Genomic DNA, 19,437 nt, shown 5'->3' with positions numbered 1-19,437 from the left:
ATATAAATAGGGCAAAATGACCATTTTTGGTGTGATTTTTGAAACCGACGAACAGCTGTGCACGGTTACTGTAGCTTTTTGTGCCGCACAGCAATAATTCATGTTCACTGCTATTTGCAATTTAGAAATTCATGGTCCATCATACAAGTCTTATTAACGAATCACCTTTTTATCAATTCAGACCTGACTGAAAATTCAGACATGGTCATGCCCAACAGTTTCGATGATCCTAAAAGGTGGGAAAGAACTAAGTAGATACGCTCTTGAGACAAAGAAACGAGTAAATCCTATCCTAGTGACAGAACTCCAAGATTGACATGTTCTCGTTCTCCTCTTGCAACCGGATCTGGATTAGATCATACATTCTCTTATCTTGCGGGTCAATACAAGCACAAAATATCTTCTGGAGCACATTTACCACCGGAATACACGTGCAACCCCTTAAACCAAAGCAATATAATTGAGCAAGATGCCATTCACTATACTTCCACATTGCCTACCCTTGAAGCTACTCTCTATTCGTAGAATCAGCATATGAAGTTTCCTCGTAGAGGGTTGTAGCAATTTTCTTTCTAGCCCTCCTTAAGAAGGAAGAGATGTTCCATATATTTGCGTCAATCAAAGTTATGGACTTGAAAACGATCTAAGAATTTCCCCGTAGTTATTTCTGAGATAAGTGTCTCGAAAAATGTAGATACTAGCACGGAAAATGGCATTTGATAGCCCCGTACTAGCCAAGACCTGGAAAAGTGATCATCAGGGGTTCAAGATGATTATTGTCTGATCATTTTGAGTTTTGCTGTCGCTAAAAGCACGTTCAAGTAGGTATGATTCGCACTGTCAGTTGCGGCGAATTTCCAACTTTAGTTCTCACCTCATCTTCGAGACAATGACTGATGGTCGTAATGAGTTGACAACGGCCAGATAAGGGCCAGAAACGTCGAAACACAGGGAAGCCACATAAAACAGGAAGTCAATCTCCATGTCGGAATTCTTGGTCGCTATCATTCTATAATCTTTTTTGGAAAGATATAGCTATATGATTCAAATTGGAGTATTCCAGAGAGTGATGAGGCGACTTAAATATGTCATACACATACGAGAAATACGAGAGTAAGTGAATGATGGAGAGACTGGGCAGCTCATGGGCTTGCTCTGCTGATCTACACGTCGAGGAATCTTGTGTACTCGTGTATAAAAAGGTGCAAAGTGTAATACCAGCACTTCAAAGGGCTCAATGCAAGAATGCAGATTTAAACTAGTAAACCGATAAAGCTCACGGTCCTAGTATTTTCACATAATCCTGTCTTGTTGTGACAATTTTTTCGTACTGATTATTCACTATACAAGCGTTGAAAGAAGCCTGCTATATATCGAAGGATGATGACAAGCTCCTACTCTTCGTCCGATATGTACAACAAGAACAATCTGTTCATCATTTCATTGTCGTTTGCCAGTAATTCGATCAAGATTCCTACTCATGAGATGATAGTATTCTTAGCTACCCAGTTAAATAGTCTCACCTTCTAATTGCCATATATTTCTAAATTCACCAACAGTACAAACGCTTGGTACACAGGTCCCAAACATCACCTCAAGCTTTGCACTCCCCATTGGTTCCTCGTGGGATTCTCTCTCTATGCACAAATCTATCAATTCCAGAGCAGTTCTCCCAATATATATATATATATATAGATTTGAATTTATTCTCAATGAAGATCCCCACTTGGTCATTCCGTGAGACAGCGCTTGAAGTGAATCATAAACCTGGAGCCTACTTGTTCACCCCTCAGCTTAGAAGACCCGCAGGCCTAATAAAGGTCATGTAAGATCTATAAAACCATGACTTCAGCCACAGAAAAGACGTGTAGGATAGGTAGATTATTAGTATTAAGTGTAGTGCGTATTTTTTTGAAAGCTATGTACGATCCAGTTGAGTATATCAACCAAAGTGATTACCCAATACGCCTAATGCGCTTAGCCCGCTTTCTGCCACACATAGCAGATTCTTTCCGCAACAGCCACAGGTCATTCCCATACGAGACAACTACAGGGTATTATGTTCGGGTTCTATCATATGGATCTGTTCATAGTATCAAGTTGCAGACCGAGAGCCGTACGATGTCGAACTTTTAAAAACTTTCATTTTCGTCGAGTATTTCTATTTCCTTCTATTATCTGTCAATGACATTATGGACCCTTGAACCTGTGACAACGACAACATGCTTTCAAACTTTCGCTGTCTGCAACTCAGTTCATCACCAATGCTCAAGAATTAGTTGCCAATTCTTTTTATCTCATCTCATCCTATCTCACCACCATTCCCTACGTCAAATCTCTATCATTCAACTCCATCTTCAACTCATAAATCTCTGTCTCTAGCGTCGCTCAATCAGTTCCCTGCGTGATCAATCCCACCACCAAAGTCCCTTATATACCTATATACCACTCACCCAACGACTCTTTCCTTACCCCCGCAATCCTAAAGGAAATATCTCCTCCTTCTGATATTCACCAAAATCGCCGAAATAGCTCTCACAGAGTCACAGAGTCCCGCTCTAACCCAATTCTTCAAACCCTTCAACATAAAAGACAAGAGACACACCTCTCTCCAAAAACCAAAAGAGGTTGACAAACATCTTATTAATCTATCAAGGAGATTGCAGATCCTATCACAGATCATAAACCACACATCCCTACTTACAAACCTAAAAGAACCTAGAACCTGGAACCTAGAACATACTCTATTTCGCACTTCTGGCTTACTATAGACATCTGTCAGTAAAGATAACGAAACTTGCAAATAACAACAACTCCCCAACTTCATCACAAAATCCCACCATCATCCCCATTCCCATTCCCACTACTCCCAAACACGCCTATCTACTACCACCCTTTTCTCTGTGCTCATAGCATACACTTCCCCCCCGCCCCCGAACTTCAAATTCTTCCCAACCCAACTACCCTTCACATTCCCATTCCCATTCCATTCCCATTCCCATTCCCATTGCAAACCTCGCCGTACTTCCTATCCCAATCCTCATCCAACTACCCACCCACCCACCCACCCTCCTACCTACCTACCTACCTACCAGTAATCCAAGAGTACAGTACAAGATTTCCCTCTCCCCCTTTCCCGCCGCCCAAAAAAGAGAATTAAACTAATCTACCATATTCTCTCAAGAAACATACATACACATACACATATAAAAACAAAAACAAAAAGCAAAAAGCAAAACAAATCAAATCAATCTCTCTGTAATAATTTATAAGCAAGATAGATATGTCTTAATTAATATAGATACCTATGAATTGAAGAAGAAAAAAAAAAGGAAAATAAAATAAAATATTACAATATTATTCGATACAGTACCTACCTATCATACTGTATTTTTGTAAAATCCATAGGATCTATCTACCTGTATCATGCTAGCCATATATATATCTCTATGCCTAGGTAGGTATATGTAAGAAAGAATGAACAACCGTATCGCTTCAAATCATATCATATCAAATCCTGTCACACCACATCACAGACATCACATCTCAAAAACAGCATTAGTATATATAATATATCAATCATATCATTAATATTCTCGATCTCACAATCTCGAGGCCTATTCACCTATCTTTTCTTCACAAACTATCTCATCTCATCTCATCTCTCCTCCTTTCCCGGTTTTCTGTGCAAGCCCGGGAGGTTTTTGATGACCCACCCACCAAATCGACCAACCAATCAATATATCTCCTCCATTCAACGGCTATATAAAAGCTCAGTATGCCCCAACCAAAACACCATCGCTATACTAACTCCATATGATAAAATATCACCTATATCCTCGCTCCTATCTCATCTTGAAACGCATCTCGAAACGCGATGGACCATTAGAAATTCCAGCAACAGAAAAGAATCCAAAAAAACTACATATGCAGAATGGGTATCATTGCACAGAAAACAAAAGAAAAATGCACGCTCGCTATGCTCATCAAGCTCTCTCTATCTAATCCCTTGAGGTTGTGGTAACCTTTTACCATCTAAAAATTGCCTTGGGGGTCTCTGTTCATAATAAGGATCAGGTTCTTGTCTCCTTTTTCTTTCTTCGTATTCTGCTCTCTCTTCTTCGCTTAGACTGAATGCTTTCTTCAGCCATCCGAATGCACTTCTCTTCTTTTTCACTTTCTTTCCATCTTCCATTGTGACGGTCGTCATATCGCTCATCACACTCATTCCCATACGACTCGGTGCCATTGATCTCGATAGCCCACTTGGTACGCGCTCGTGGTGATGCATCGGGGCTGCAGTCCATGGTCTTTGCAATGGTGAATGTGGAGATGCGTTAACGGGACGAAAGAATTGTTTTTCAGAGTGAGGGGATGGGATGAAATCTCTTGTTAAGATGGGTGGCGGGATTTCACGTTCGCGACTCGTCAAAACTGGTGCTGAAATTGCCGAAGATGGAGAATGAAATGCTGGTGATGGGAGGTGTTCTTGTATCGAACGAATTGCAATTGGAGGATCCGATTCGGAACAGTATGCCGAATCGACTCCACGAGATGGAGGTGTATCCTTCGCTAGTTCGGGGTACCTGGGAATACTTAAAGGTCCTGATCCTTTACGCTCTTCTCTTTGGCGGATTTCATTGTCACGATCTCTGCTCTTCTCATCTCTATTTCTTCGCTCCTCTCTGTTCGACTCTCTGCTACGTTCTTCTCTACGCTCTTCTCTACGACGCTCTTCCCTGATACGTTCTCGGCTACGCTCCTCTCTAAATTGCTTTTCTCTTCGACGCTCCTCTCTGTCAGCTGATAAGTCCAAAGGCTCAACACGACGCTGCTCGGATCGTTCACGAGGACGAACCACCGTATTGGGTTTCAAATACAGATATGGATCTACTACTGATTCCGCAACTGAAGTGATTCGTGGGGCGGAGAGTAATTTTGGAGGGGGTTTTAGGGTATCAGTTTCGGTTTCGGGTTCCTTATTCTTGAAAGAAAAGCGCTTTCGAAGAGATGGTTTTCTCTTGCCTTCCGGGGCGGATTGGAGGACAAATTCTTTGTGAACTTCTTTTCTTGGAGAAGTTTCTGGAGAAGTTTTGGGCGAGGTCTTGGGCGAGGTTTTGGGCGAAGTGTTGATCGAAGGCTTTGGTGAGGGCTTCGGGGAAGGTTTTGGTGATGGGTTCGGGGAATAGGTGGTCGGCAAAAGTAATGGGGAATAAGTTGTCGGAGGGAGCATCGGAGAATAAGTTGTTGGGGGGAGAATCGGGGAATAAGTGGTGGCGGGAAGGACTGGTGTGGTTGTAGTAACGATTGGTGTCGTTGCGGAAGGTATTGGGGAGTAAGTTGTTGGAGCAAGAATCGGAGAGTACGTTGTTGGAAGAAGTAGAGGTGAATATGTGATCGGTTTTAGAGTATATAGTAGTTCAGGTTCAGGTTTAGGTTCAGGTTCAGGTTCGCCTTCACTCTCAGATTCGGGCTCTGGTTCTGGTTCCGATTCTGGCTCTGACTCTGGCTCTGGGGTCTGTTCTCGGTCTTGTACCAAGGCAATTGCTGGTAATATAGCTGAGATTGCTGGAGTTGTAGGGTTCGGATCGCTGGGGAGCTCTTTTATCATGGAAGCTCGAAGATTGCGAGACACTGGAGCAGCTGGTGCTTGTATGGGAGAAGTATTACTGAACTACTCATCGTTAACCAAGAATGACATAATTGACCTAGCGAGCTTACTCTCAACTCCCGACTTATCCTGCCAGCTCTGCGATCCATTTCTGCCACAATACTTCCCAGTTGGCCGAGAGAAACCCCCAGATGGTTACCTTTGGTTTGTAACGAGACATAAGCCTTATGCCAACCTTCTACATTTCCACACATTGCATCAAAGACTCTCTCCATGTTGGGCCGTTGTTTTCGCCATGAGCGATTATCTTTCTGCCCTGCCAGGTACATTGTGAATTCCCTACAAGCATCCATTCCTTGTTGCGCATCGAGAATAGTGTCCTTCATTGCTGCCGCGGTACGTGCAATGACATGCTCGATACGTTCGTTGCCACTGACAATTTGTGACCTAAAAGCTCGATCTTCCAACATAGAATCGAAAATGGCGAGATTTTGTAATGGAAGTTTCAAATGCTTTAATCTCTCCTCAATATCGCTTTGTGCCAGGTCGAAATCTTCCAGCGTCATCTCTAAGAACCCATCTACCTCATTCACATGTCCCTGTAGTATTGACATGACCTGTTCTTCATCTCGGGCGATTCCATTGAGGAGCAGATAAATTCCAAAGGATATCTGTGCCATTAATTTCCACAATTCATGATATTTTTGACCTGGTTGCCTCTGCCATCGCAAAGCATGTGTATCTTCGGAAACATTTTGTTCAATTAAGATCTTTCGTCGGGTCGCTGCGTCGCCGATTTTGGGTGCTGTTCGAGCTGTGTCGCTAGCCTCTTGCATCGACTCTGCAAAAGCACCTTGCATGGAACTTATTGGATGTTTTGGTACCATGGGATTTTTTGCAACTTCGTTGACTTTTTTGACTTCTTTGACATGATGCACTTCCTTCATTGTATCGTTATTTAACCTCGTGTCGTCTAATCGCATTTCGAAGAGTGAATCATCATCAGGTTCGAGAATTATCGGAAAACCGACTTCTTGATCAGAAGAAGAGTCGTAAAATGCCATGATTGTCGCAGCCTGCCTACTTGAAGACTTATGCAAGAATTGATAGTCCTACATGGATTGATTGAACGTAGCGAGCGCCTCTTAGCTGCATGTGAATATTGACCGGATTCTTGGTATCCACGGTATTGTAGATGAGGTAATATACTTTTGATGCAGTGCGCACCACTGATGGTGTACAACAGCGCTTCTAGAAGTCCACAATTCGGATTATACGAATGATCAGAAGTTTCCGGTGTGTCCAAGACAAGGAAGATGGAGAAAAGGTAGCTTTCCTCAGTTGTGAACAATCCCAATCAGTCGTGATCTAGTCTCTCCTCCCCCCTACAAATGGTCCCTAGTCCACCGAGGAGGTGTCTGTGTCAGAGTCCACTGTCTACTTGTTGCAGTAGCGTCGAGAAACGGGTGGGCAACGGAAAGATTATCGATAATGATCGCACAAAGCTTTTGAGGGAAGCGAGGAAGACTTTAGTTCGAGATTGGGTTCATCCTTTCACTATTTATTTTAAGTCAAGGGGACCATGCGCAGGATGAGATCGTCTTTGATTGCGGAGGTTTTTCGTTTCAAGTCTTGATGTCGCGAATTAAAACAAAATATACAATGTGATTCGGAATAGGACAGAAGGGACGAGAGCAAGGAATGTAAAATTTGAGGACTGGTGGAGGTTGTTGGATGGATGGGATGGTAAATGGTAAATGGTGTGTGGTGGATGTTGTTGTATTTGTCGTCCTGGGACCGGCACCGCGTATATATTATCTCTTTTCACAAGGTGGGATAAGAGAGGCGGGTGATGGTGATGACAGGGTGGATAGATTGAAAAAAAAGTAAAGAAGCTTGTGAGAAAAAGGAAAGCTTGACTGAATTGATTGTAACTTGTGCAGGATGAAGCACTCTTCACTATGTGATAATGCACCGTACACAGTGACAAGAAGTAGATCTTGGAGGGGGAGAGGAGGAGGAAGAGAGGAAGAATCTCAATATTGTATTTATTACCAAGTTCACAACGATTAGCTCTACTTTTCGATTTTTCTTCTTGATTTCTATTTCTATTTTCTATTTCCTGCTTTCGACCTTCTGCTTCCTATTTTCCATTTTCTCTTCTGTTCCAATTGACCCAAACCATGATGTAGATCTTTGGGTTGGCTAGGAACATAAACCGTTTGAATGCGGGATTCTCGAATGATTGAGTTGCTTGATGGGGGGAAGCAATAATATCAAAATCAATAAACTGATTTTCCCATCGACGTATACGACATAGTGAAAAAATCATTTGCCATCAATTTCAACGGTTCCCCTGGGTAAACGACTTGGCAAATGGCTCCAGTCTCTTCTCCCCTTGGATACTACAAATGCTTCGACCCATACGAGCCATATTATCTACTTCGCACATACAATCCCTAGGTCTATTCATTTATACAAATCATCTATGCTCTCTACATTCTAGATCAAAAATTTCAATTGATCAATCCATGAGCTTTACAATTTATTTACGACATAGCCGATCCATTCTACACTGTATGTAGAATTGATCGGGTCTGCGTGCTCATCGACACATCGACACATCCATCGACCAAAGGAGAAGATGGAAATGAAATTAAGGTTTGGGCTTACGTTCGTTGCTCATTGCTCATTGCTCATCGCCCATCGCGCCCATCTTGTCTCCCACTCTGCTCTGCATTGAATTGTCCAATGCCCGCCGAGCCACCCACGCGAAATCTGCATGGCGCGTTCTCAAGAGATTCCGGCTTATTTTTGGGGTGGAGAAGCTGATCGGGTAATGTGCTCAATTCAGCATTGACAGAGAGTCTATTGGATGAGATGAGGAGAAGTTGCTTTCTTTGGGAGAGACAAACGCTCACGGGTAAGCCACATGCCACATCGTTTCTCTCTTACTCTTCCCTTGTTATTGACGGAGTCTAGCACTTTCGACCTAGGTACGTACAAAATTCGCGGCTCGATATTGCACATGTACGTAGATCATTGAAAATCGCGGAGAGGAGACGGAGACAAGGATATGGAGTACATCGTTCTTTCCTCATAGTGTTATGGCGTACGTATTGAGGTACTCTCAGATGTCCATTATTCATGGAAATTTTCGAGGTTCATCCACTCACAAAACCCTCATTTACCTATGACATCTTTACCACGACCATCCATCACTTGCCGAGGTAGACTCACATAAATGTACGAAGTATGACAAGAAATAGGAGGCGCTGAATCCTACTCTACCATAAGCTTTTGTGACTGATGTCTTCAAGTCTCCACCAAATCGAGATTTCATGCACACACAGACCATTCACAGACATCCCAATTTGGATGATCCCCCGGACAGCATCCTGGATAGGTTACTCGATTCGGATGAAGACCCATGTGGATTTTCTATCTATAACATCACTGGCATGACCCTTTTGAGGATTTGCGGCCTTTACCGAGTGTCTAGTCGTCAAAAACTTGGACACAAAGCATGAGTCGGTAGAGGATGAAAAGGAAGGTCGTATCTCACGATCCAATTCGTTTTCAAATGTTCGTTCTCGAACCTGCCTGTCTTGAACCGGAGAAAGCCCAGAGTTGCTTGCATGAGGCACAGCAAGTTTCATTAAATCCTTCATACGACTAATCTCACAAAGACCTTCAAAAGTAATATCGTGGATATGCTCGTTCACGTTTTAGAAATTTAAGATCATAGCCAGTCAGCAAGACCTTATTGATTATCGCCTCTCGGAGATGATATAAAAAGTCAACAGTAATCTGCCCCTTATTCGCCTTCAGTTACTGACACGGTTGATTAGTATTCATTCCAAATTCTCCAAATATCATCTATCGGCCGATATTGACGTTCAATTAAATTTCGGATATTGAAAGATCTGTGTACTTGCTTTCATCTCGGCAATGATTTGAACCTCCAATATTGCGCAGCAGAAACAAGACATATAAACATTTATTCTCCGAAGATATTGGGCTTGGGTTGGCGAGAGCCAGATTTGAAGGGCAGTCAGTCATTGGAATCACGGGCCAAATATCGACCATGTCTCGCGAGCATTTGGCGGCCGATGAGATACCACTTGCCAATATCCACAACTTCTTATATACGGAACAAGTCTAATAGAAGCAGAATGATATGGACATCAGGAGCTCCATCACCCTATTAACATACGAGAGTCCACGGCGTGGGATACTTAAGGTCATTGTAGCCCCAAAATCCCACATTTCAATCTCAATACTTGCTTGAGCTGTTAGCGCAATTTGAAGAGACGAAAATTGTGGAATTCTTTCACAAGCTCTTCACGGCATGCTAGTGGGTCGATATCTTCGAGATCTCTTGAGCCGTCGTGAAGTATCATTTCCCCATATACATCCGTTGAAGTCGATCTTCCTCGACTTATCATATTCATCTCGGAACGTTTGCCTTCATCCTAGCCAGTGCGAAAGATGCAATGCCACATCCACACAGGAATCTCTTAATGCGGAGAGGAATGCGCTCTCTTGATGACAAGGCGAGATACGATCTAACAAAATTACCCCCTCGTTCCGGTACTGGAAGCAATGCAATCTAGACTTCGAAATATCAAACTACATTAATGATAGTTCCTTAGTCTGACCGTCTGGTATGTCAAATTTTGCACTGCAGACATTTGGTAAGTGGGATTTTAGTTTTCCTTTTCCCAGCACTTCCTAGAGCCATTCTTATTCAATGGTTCAACTAAGGAAGAATGTCGGAAGACAGGTAAAATTCTCGAACTATTCCCAATAATTCAAACTATTGGTAAATCTTCACTCGATGGTTGAAAAAAAAAACACGACCGAATATCCATCCAACACGATACGATATCACATCACACAGCTTACCTACTTGTGAGTACTTGGAACTGATGCCATCTCATCCTACAGCTATAGAACAGAAAGCACAGGTCTAGATATCAGAATTGCGGGCACCAAGACAGATAGCTGAGCCATAGTATGAGGAACACACATCCATCACCTGGGTGCACATAATCGAATTATTTATACTTTCTTGAACCAAGATACTAGTAGTTTTAGCTCAGCAAAATCTAATATAGTACCAACTTTTCAAACTACTCATAGAAAACCTTTCCATCTTCATTTCTATTCCATTATATCTACGATATCACCAGAATATCTTCACAAATTCACAAATTCAACAATTCAGCAAGCCAACTGTTTTCCAATATTTTATGTCTAGTCTGTCTGTACATTTTAGTACACATGAAAAAGCATTTCTCCCCAATCTTAAATCCACCGGCACATCTCCACTACATCGGCATTGAATACCTATCTTGTCACAAATACAGGGATTGAAAGTGGGCGACTACAACCCCGAATTTATCAATCTGTACCTATCCTGCAGGGGTTTCCGAAACAAATTCATCACCACATTTCGCGAATATTTGTCTCGAAGATCGAATTTACTTTTTTTGAATTGAGAAAAGGACACGGATTTTTTTGATTTTTTTTCTTTTTTCATTTTTTCATAACGACAAGAGGGTTGTGGGAGATCGAACGAATTGATCATCATCAATTGAGAACGGGAAGATTGTTTTGCATTATTCGTTATACATACCTAGTACATACATTGGGCACTTTATTGCACGAGCGGAATTCGCTGGTATATCGTATCGAGACTGTGCTGAGAGTCTTATTTACTTACAACCGAATCATTCCCTGTCATCTCGTTATTTACGAATCTCAGTCATCCATTTACCAATCAATTCATCATGACGACCAACAAATTGCAAGTATTCAAATTTGGTGATGGGGTCTGGGACCCGAGCCATCGGTTTGTTACTTCGTGGTTGTTGTCTCCATGGGCGCTTTTTGCTGTTAGAGCTTCAATTGTAAGTTACTTATTCTGAAAATCAATGTAGAGAGAGAGAGGGATAGTAAAGTATAGATAAAGTATACATACAAATTATAACCACTGATTCCTTCAATCTAGTCCCTCTATGCATTTTTCGTCCTTCTCTTCTCCATCTTTTGGGAAATAGCTCGATTACCCAACGGAGGCGCAACCGCCCGATTCAGCTTCTCTTATTTCACCAGTACGTTTTCCCTCCTTCACCCAGAAACCCCTCCATACTAACCCCCCACAGTCTCTGCTACTGGGGCATATCCTTCTACTTCTTCTTCGCCGCCCTCCACACCTTCAGCTACGCACGCAGCGGCATCCCACTACTCTCGCGCTTTCCGCGCGCCCTCCAAGCCCTGCACTCTCTCTACTACAGCAGCATCATCTGCTACCCCATCCTCGTCACCATCGTTTTCTGGGGCGTCCTCTTCCGGGTCTCGGTCCCCGTCGGCTGGTTCCCCACCGCCTTCGACGCCTGGTCCAACATCTCCGAACACGGCCTCAACTCCCTGTTCGCCCTCTTCGAAATCTGCATCCCGCGCACCGCGTCGCCGCCGTGGATTCATCTCCTCTGGCTCATTGTCATTCTGGCCTGCTACCTGGGTCTCGCGTATGTCACGGTGGCCACGAAACATCAATACGTGTATTCGTTCTTGAACCCGCAGGTGGCGCAGCATGGAATGGTGGCCGCGTATGTATTTGGGATTGCGGTGGGGATTTGTCTGATTTTTGCGGTGGTGAAGGGGGCGGTTAGTGTGCGAGTGTGGGTGACGGAGACGAGAGGGGGGAGGAGAGGAAAGTTTTCAAAGGTTGGGGAGCTGCAGATTGCGGATGTGGAGATGCAGAGGTTTGAGGGGAAGGCTTGAGAGGAGGTTGCGAGACAGTTGAAAGATCTTGAAGAAATCAGAAAGGTGGGAAATACCCGCATTAGTGCGTGACGACACAGATAGGATACGCAGAACGAGTATACGATAGATAGGTATGCGGTTCCTGGTTATAATACATACGATCAAGTAGTGGTAATAAGCGGATGGATGAAAGACCCTCCTACCGACCTACCGACCTACCGAACTACCTACCGACCACGATACCTACCTACTCAGACGAACACGAAAGCACCACGGCCGCAGGAAACAGATACATATTATTCAATTTGGCGTTTTGGGAGAAATAGGGAGAAGGGATAGCGATACCCATGATTATACTTATATTCATATTCTTATGCATGTATTATTGAAGATGCGATGCGATGATATATCTTAGAGAGCGAGCGGATTAGATTACATTATATAGATAGGTATTTAATACATGACATTCATATCATCTATTAAAAGTACCTAGGTAGATGTAGCAGAAGACCTATGTGTAAGTAATTTAAATCTCAGGTGTGTATTTTCACCCCTAGACATATCGGATATGAAGCATAAAATAATTTCCATCCATTAAAGAAAGAGATTCTATAAAATTATCTCATCATCCCATCCCATCCCACGGCATCTCATCTCATCTTTTCCTAGCCCAACCCACCCAACCCATTATTTTCCCCGTATCCCCAAACTCCAAGAATACACCATCCATATCATCCCTACTGGTATCAATTAATCAATCAATCAAGCGAACCGCAAACCTCGCGAAACGACACCTCTATCTCCATCTCCAAACCGCAATATTAAGTTTTGCATCTCAACCTGTCCAAACTCAGAAGTATATTACTCAGCTTCATCCTCATATTCCTCCAACCCCTGATCTTCTTCTTCATCATATGCTTCCTCTTGACCCAATTGCGAATCACGATCTGATGAATCTCCATCTTCCGATTTTGGATCTACAATTTTCATCCTGTCGTCTTGGAATTCCACGCTTTTTCTTGGCTTGGGAAGTTGTTCTTTTTCCACAACGGGAGCTGGGGCAGGGGCTGGAGCTTCAATAACAACATCTCCACTCCAAGCTCTACATCCCTTGACTTCCTCTCCACATCTTAAACATGTCCATCCTTCTCCCTCTTCTGCTTCCAGTTTACTAGCTATGCATACGAAACAATAAATACATCCGCATTCTACCGTCTCGTATGGATTTGTGATGTCGGTTTGCGCACTCCCGATTACGCCGGTACTAGCTGCAGCAGCCATAACGCCTTCTTCTGTTGCTTGTAGCGCATTTTGATCATGGTAACAGATAGCACAAGTACGTTCGGGCAGGAAAGAAAGTTCGCCTTTCTTTTCATCAATAGAAAGATCATCAGGAGATGATGTGTTAAAAACTGATTTCGTACGTCTCCATGCACGGGAAAGTAAGCGTCTCCAGCGAGAAATACCGACCAGGGGGAGGACGAAAAGGAGAAATTCGGTGAATGCGTGCCATACAAGTTGGCGATTGAGATATTCGAATGATACTTCTCGGCTGACTTGGCTTGTTGGGGGTGCTAATCGGAGTCGTAGGATTCGATCAAGCAAAGTACGATATCTGCCGTTCACAAGGAACACTAGGAAGGATGCGAAGGCGGCGGTGGAGTGAACATTTGTTAAGAGATCTGTGATGCGAGAGAGTCGACTCATAAGGGGTGAGGGGGTGCTATACCCGTTGTCTGAATCGACTAGGTAGTTCTCCCAACGTGTCCAGGCGTACTTGCCGCCTACAGTGAAGAGACCATATAAACTCTTCTGCCATTTCGATGGAGATACCAATACAGGTCCAGAATGTCGCGCATCTGTGAATTTTAAATTCTGCAATGTAGCTCCATACGTAGCATCATGATCCCATATACTGAGTTTAAAAAGAATAGCTCTCAGAGCCAGCATTATTTCCGCAGACCAATCATCCTGTATATGGGTACCGAAATACTTTAAGCCTTCTCCCACTTGCCCTTTCAATAGGTCTAATAATTCTTCATCCAATAACTCTGCATCGACTTGACCGACTCGAAAAGCAGGACGAGTTCCTTCGCGTCCAGCAATTGTATCCCATGTTGTAAGACCTGCAGTCCCTAATCGAGAGAAGGGAAAAGGAAGAGAGGAAACTCGTTGGGAGATGGCGGTTTTACGTCGTCGATTAAGATGGGTTTGGGCTGCTACTTCGCGAGCTTGACGACGAGCGGCAAGGCGCTGTTGGGCGAGGATAAAATCGTTGGATGTCATCGAGAGGGCATTGAATGGCGTGTATATATTTCATATATGTAATAGTCTTGAGGAAGTTATTCGCTGATTTGGAAGAAGGTACGAAATGCAATGTGGAATCGTGAGAACGCAAGCTTGTGTTGACGTAGATACCGAGGTTAGTCTCCGTCCTTCCGTTTTGGGATCATTGCGCTAATGTTAAATGTAGATTAGCGTCAGAAGATATTGTGGATTTCTGGAATTTTACCACATTAGTCATTTTGTGTCACATCACTTGGAATTCGAGAAGTGTTCTATTTCTCTTCTTTTGATAGACATCACCAGAGGTTATGAGGTTATGTCTGTCTGGATGTCTTCTTCCGAATTGCTGTCAGCGGTGTGCAATGCTGTGTGACTACCAAGTAATCTGTATAGATAGCTTGTGAACACGAATGCGTACGCTTCTACATACATATTCGTACTTGCTGTGCCCCCTTTCAAGTATGCAGTTCGCTCATTCGTACTCGATACCTTTTGAGCATAGTCTTTCTACCTTATTTGTTTGGCTTGTGTCTTTTTGCTAGAATAACAACGGCCAGTGTCGAAATTTTTCTCAGCTACAATCTTTCAAGTCCTATTAAAGGAGTGCGCAGTTCTGATATGTATAAGCTTGTCTCAATCTCATTGGCGTCAGGGATCTTTAGGGCTATCGTTATGAGCTTCCTTCACAATTCTCGAAGCTTGAGTTGGGGATCACCGTCGTAGTGGATCACCAGTTCTTTGGTCAATTCTAGGATCATTACAAATTGCAAAGTCGATTAGTAAAATACAAAAGTGTAAGCTGACCGTTGTACAAGCAGCCACGTACCGGCATTAATATTCCATCACACTTCGTCTTCAAGAACTCAGCCCAGTTCCAATACGAAACTCTCAATTTTGCAAGAATTCGTCAGATAAGATCTTACACATCTCGTTACATTCATTTTAGTGGATTTTCTTTCCTGGCAATGCTTTACCTTTCCCAAGTTACTCGTTTCCCGCAGTGTTAAGGTTCATCTCGTTCTTCAACGAATCTACGTTCTACAAACTTTACCAATGTTCCTGCATTACATGCAATGTGCTTACATTGCTCAGAGGACATTTCACCGCTTGTAGTATTGCTGCCTAGTTTTCTTTCTCACACTTCTCTTTTTATAGTCTTAAAACTAGGTATCTCTAAAGTTGCATTCGAGAAAAGTCTCGGATGGATAGTGAAACTTCTATTGAGTTTAAAGTTCATATATCATGCATAGCATGCTTGGAACCTTCTTCCAGCGGCCCCGCCTTCGAGTCTTCCACAAGGCTGAAGGGTTAAGAATCCACCCGGAAGAAGTTCTTGTTATAGTTAATGGTCAGCCAAGTGGTGTATCTTCAGGTACTTTTAAGTGGCTCAGACATATGGGTGCAATTCTATTCATGTTTAGACTTACGAGATGTTATTGTCTACAATTTGAACAGCCCGAAGAGAGGCCAAAATCTGGTCTATCAATGTTACAGCTCATTCCATTAGATATATCAGAGGAATAAATGGTCTTTAGCCAACTTCTACAATCTTCTTCCGCGGAAAAAGATATAAATCAAAAAGATGCCCCGAATCAATTTCTCCCCAGGACTTCAATTTTGGTAGAGCCGTATCGTCATTGGTGCATATGTATCAATTGCACGATAGAAGAATGGACCCATGACTACTTGGAGCGGTGATCGCGGCCGTGGGATACCAAGTTATCGCCGGATCCTTTACTGCATAATGGGCTTTACTGTTTTTTTTTCATATCTCTTTGGGTGACACAATGCATGCTTTATGCATGGCAGAATGACAAAAGTTGACCTTATTGGCTTGTAGATCGATGGTGGAAGCAATAATCACGTCTAGCCAATCGCTAATGGTGGCTTGCATCTCAATGCAATGTACCAAGCTCAGAAACACCAATGAATTGTGGATGGCATTTCTTCTAGTTTCCTTGCCTGATTTTGATCTATCCGATTCCTCAAACTTTTCGCTGACATGAACTTCACTGTGCTGACATTTAAAAGACGCTTACTTATAGACAAGGAAATAGAGCAGGGGTTAATTCAATATCGCGGATTACATTATACACAACCAGTCCTTCATCAACCATGAGATTATCTCAAGACTACCTCATGGTCTAAGTATCAAGATCATCAGCTTGCTACACTAGCTTTCAACTCTTGAATAGCGTACAATATTACGATTTTTATATCTTGTAAAGTTTCATCTAATATTTTCATTTCTCAAAGCGTAGAGCTTTATTGAAGTTACACTAAGATCCGAACATCCGTATATTCGCCCCATTGCTAGACGTCATGGATCCCGAAGGGTTGAGGTCCCAGTTTCCATCCCCAAGAGTCCTAGAAGATCCACTCTCAACGTTCTTTGATTATGGAACGCCGGTTCAACAAGTCCAGAATAAACACCAAACGACAACTCATAGCCGCGAGTCTAGAGGCGGCACTAGGGTCTCGTTAGCATGTGTACCGGTATTAGCTTTGAGTCATTAATTGCTGTCATACATACTAATAATTGAACAGTGTCGAAGTCGTCATGTAAAATGCGGGGCAGAAATGCCTTCATGCAGTCGTTGTCAGCAAGACGACAAGCCGTGCTTTTATGCAAAGTCAAGAAGAGGCATGAGAGACAAGAGTGCTATCAGAACAAAAAACTCGGCAAAAGAGCATAGTAGAGATCAGTATATGGTAACCGATCAAGCAGGTGATTCTACTTCAGCAAGGAGTCATGCTGGGAACTCATCTAGTGAATCGTGGACTGGTGCAGTTTCTGATACATCACCGAGCCCTGGTAGCTCTTCATCCAGATTGAACAGTGTTAAGCCAATGGACTCAAAAAGGCTGATTGATCTTTACTACAAGTCTGTCATCCTAGATTTGCTTTGATTTCTATCACTGACGATCGATAGTTTCTTCCACAAAGCCCATCCATATATTATGCCAAAACCTCATTTTCTGAGCAGGCTAGAATCTGACCCAGACTCTTTGAATAACCTTATGTCAGTAATGCAATATATCGGATCGCTATATGCACCTGATTTGCCATCATCAGAGCTCAGGGTTATAGCTTTTAACCAACTAGATCTATTCAATTTACCACAAACTGGCTTTAGCGTTCAAACTCTACTTCTACTTGCCATTGCCCTCCATGCCGAAGACGAAAGACAACAAGCACGTGCTATTTTAGATAGAGACATATGCATGGCGTTAGAGCTCGGTATGAATCATCGAGCTTTTGCTGAAATGGAAAGAGATCCGGTATTAGCTGAGAGCTGGAGGAGAACCTTTTGGGGACTGTATGTTCTTGATGGAGTGTTCTCTGGTATTGCTCGTGCATCTAGTTTTATGTGAGTGCGATACAAGGAGATTTACAACAGTCAGATTATATACTGACTCATTCTAGCTTATCTGCAATTGAAACATATGTGGACCTGCCCTGTGAGGACTTTGAATATGAGAGCGGAGTAAGTCATTCCACTTTCTTGATATCATCTAGTACACTTGTGATGATTGAAATTTCTAAACTTCTCTTAGCATATTCCGCGACCTCGCACTCTCTCGGATTATGAATCCCGTGATTTTGAAGACGAGATTCCAGTCTTCTCCTCTTTTACATATCTCATTGACCTTGTTCGCATCATTGGTACAATTCTTAGCATCAATGATATCACAGGAAAAAATCTAGAGCCTGCTGTTACAAATGCCGATGCTATGCTTGTGAATTGGAAACTCCATTTACCAGTGGAGAAACAAGGGGTGGTGGATAAGCATGAGGAAGTCGATGAATTGTTATTTCAGGCACAAAATTTACTACAGACGTATGTTGAATTCACTTCCAATAGACTCCTTTCACCAATTGATCATGTTTGAATGCACGATCTTAACCAATGGTGCAGACTTCTAGTAGTTATCCACCGTCCACTATCTCGCCTTTATCACTCACCACTAGAGAAGATCTCCGGCTGCGCACCACCACCACCCACCTCTCCACCAACCGGCAACGAAGATCTGACCCGCTGGCTCCACACAAAGAAGACCATCGAGGCAGCCCAAACGGCCATGAATCTCTATGCACTTCCTAGTCCAATATTATCACACACGCCTCTCGGTATTTGTGGGATTACAAAAGCAACGCTGGCAAATCTTAGTGCTTGTGCTTATGTGTATAATAACAGAGGAGATGACAGGGAAAGAGGAGGAAATTTCGAAAGATCGATTGAGTGGAAGATGGCCAGGGATAGGATTAGATTGGGATTGGGTGCTACGAAGGTGTTAGCGGGGGTTTGGGAGGGTGCGAGGGGGACAGAAAGAGAATTGAAGGTTATTGCTAGAGGCGTCTTTGCGAATAGTGCAGGGAGAGAAGAGGGTAGAAAGGCGATACCGGGGACGGGTGGAATGAGAGAGAAAGGCGGTAATGGAGGATATGTGGGACTGGGAACGAGGATGGAGTTTGAGGGGGTTGGTCGAGGAAATGGAAATGCAGTGAGTGATGGCTTTGAGGAGAATTTTAGAGCGGGGGAGTTAGATTATTTAGGAATTTTAAATGGTTTGGCTTTGGGGACGAATGTTGGGATGGTGGGGAGTGGTGGAGCTTCGAATGGTTGTTGAAGGAAGAGAAGAATCGTTGGAGATAATGCTGGTAGAAACGGGAAATTATTTTCTTTGAGAGAATGAGCGATATTGGATGAATTATGAGATGGGTAAGGCGTTATGTATATGAACCAGCAAAGTGAAACTCGCTC

At 43.0% G+C, this 19,437-nt stretch overlaps 4 protein-coding genes across 4 annotated transcripts; 2 read left to right on the top strand and 2 right to left on the bottom strand.

Annotated features, from left to right (window-relative positions):
- Positions 1 to 3,997: 3,997 nt before the first annotated feature.
- On the bottom strand, positions 3,998 to 6,675 carry EAF02_002632 (uncharacterized protein; the record flags this gene model as incomplete). Its single annotated transcript, XM_038898680.1, has 2 exons — positions 3,998 to 5,674; positions 5,722 to 6,675. 2 exons carry the CDS (start codon positions 6,673 to 6,675, stop codon positions 3,998 to 4,000), a joined length of 2,631 nt encoding a protein of 876 aa, XP_038760968.1.
- A 4,493-nt stretch (positions 6,676 to 11,168) lies between these two features.
- Positions 11,169 to 13,002, top strand: EAF02_002631 (uncharacterized protein). The gene is made up of 3 exons (XM_038898679.1): positions 11,169 to 11,526; positions 11,628 to 11,730; positions 11,782 to 13,002. Exons 1-3 carry the CDS (start codon positions 11,407 to 11,409, stop codon positions 12,192 to 12,194), a joined length of 636 nt encoding a protein of 211 aa, XP_038760967.1. The 5' UTR covers positions 11,169 to 11,406; the 3' UTR covers positions 12,195 to 13,002.
- Positions 13,003 to 13,246: 244 nt separating this feature from the next.
- On the bottom strand, positions 13,247 to 14,671 carry EAF02_002630 (uncharacterized protein; the record flags this gene model as incomplete). Its single annotated transcript, XM_038898678.1, has 1 exon — positions 13,247 to 14,671. The coding sequence occupies one exon, from the start codon at positions 14,669 to 14,671 to the stop codon at positions 13,247 to 13,249; it is 1,425 nt and encodes a 474-aa protein (XP_038760966.1).
- A 2,085-nt stretch (positions 14,672 to 16,756) lies between these two features.
- EAF02_002629 (uncharacterized protein) lies at positions 16,757 to 19,303 on the top strand (the record flags this gene model as incomplete). The annotated part of the gene is made up of 6 exons (XM_038898677.1): positions 16,757 to 17,167; positions 17,219 to 17,556; positions 17,605 to 18,042; positions 18,099 to 18,159; positions 18,230 to 18,513; positions 18,592 to 19,303. The coding sequence occupies exons 1-6, from the start codon at positions 16,994 to 16,996 to the stop codon at positions 19,301 to 19,303; spliced, it is 2,007 nt and encodes a 668-aa protein (XP_038760965.1). The 5' UTR covers positions 16,757 to 16,993.
- Positions 19,304 to 19,437: the final 134 nt, after the last annotated feature.

The sequence above is a fragment of the Botrytis sinoallii genome, assembly GCF_014898435.1.
Source record: "Botrytis sinoallii strain Bc 23 chromosome Unknown BSIN_004, whole genome shotgun sequence".
Lineage (NCBI taxonomy): Eukaryota > Fungi > Ascomycota > Leotiomycetes > Helotiales > Sclerotiniaceae > Botrytis > Botrytis sinoallii.
This window is presented reverse-complemented; position numbering and strand designations above follow the sequence as displayed.

Excerpts from the sequence above, each read along its gene's own strand:
- EAF02_002631 (XM_038898679.1), top strand. The coding sequence starts at position 11,407 with ATGACGACCAACAAATTGCAAGTATTCAAATTTGGTGATGGGGTCTGG. Across the intron at positions 11,527-11,627 it reads TTGCTGTTAGAGCTTCAATT|TCCCTCTATGCATTTTTCGT; the intron begins GTAAGTTACTTA and ends CCTTCAATCTAG. Across the intron at positions 11,731-11,781 it reads CAGCTTCTCTTATTTCACCA|TCTCTGCTACTGGGGCATAT; the intron begins GTACGTTTTCCC and ends AACCCCCCACAG.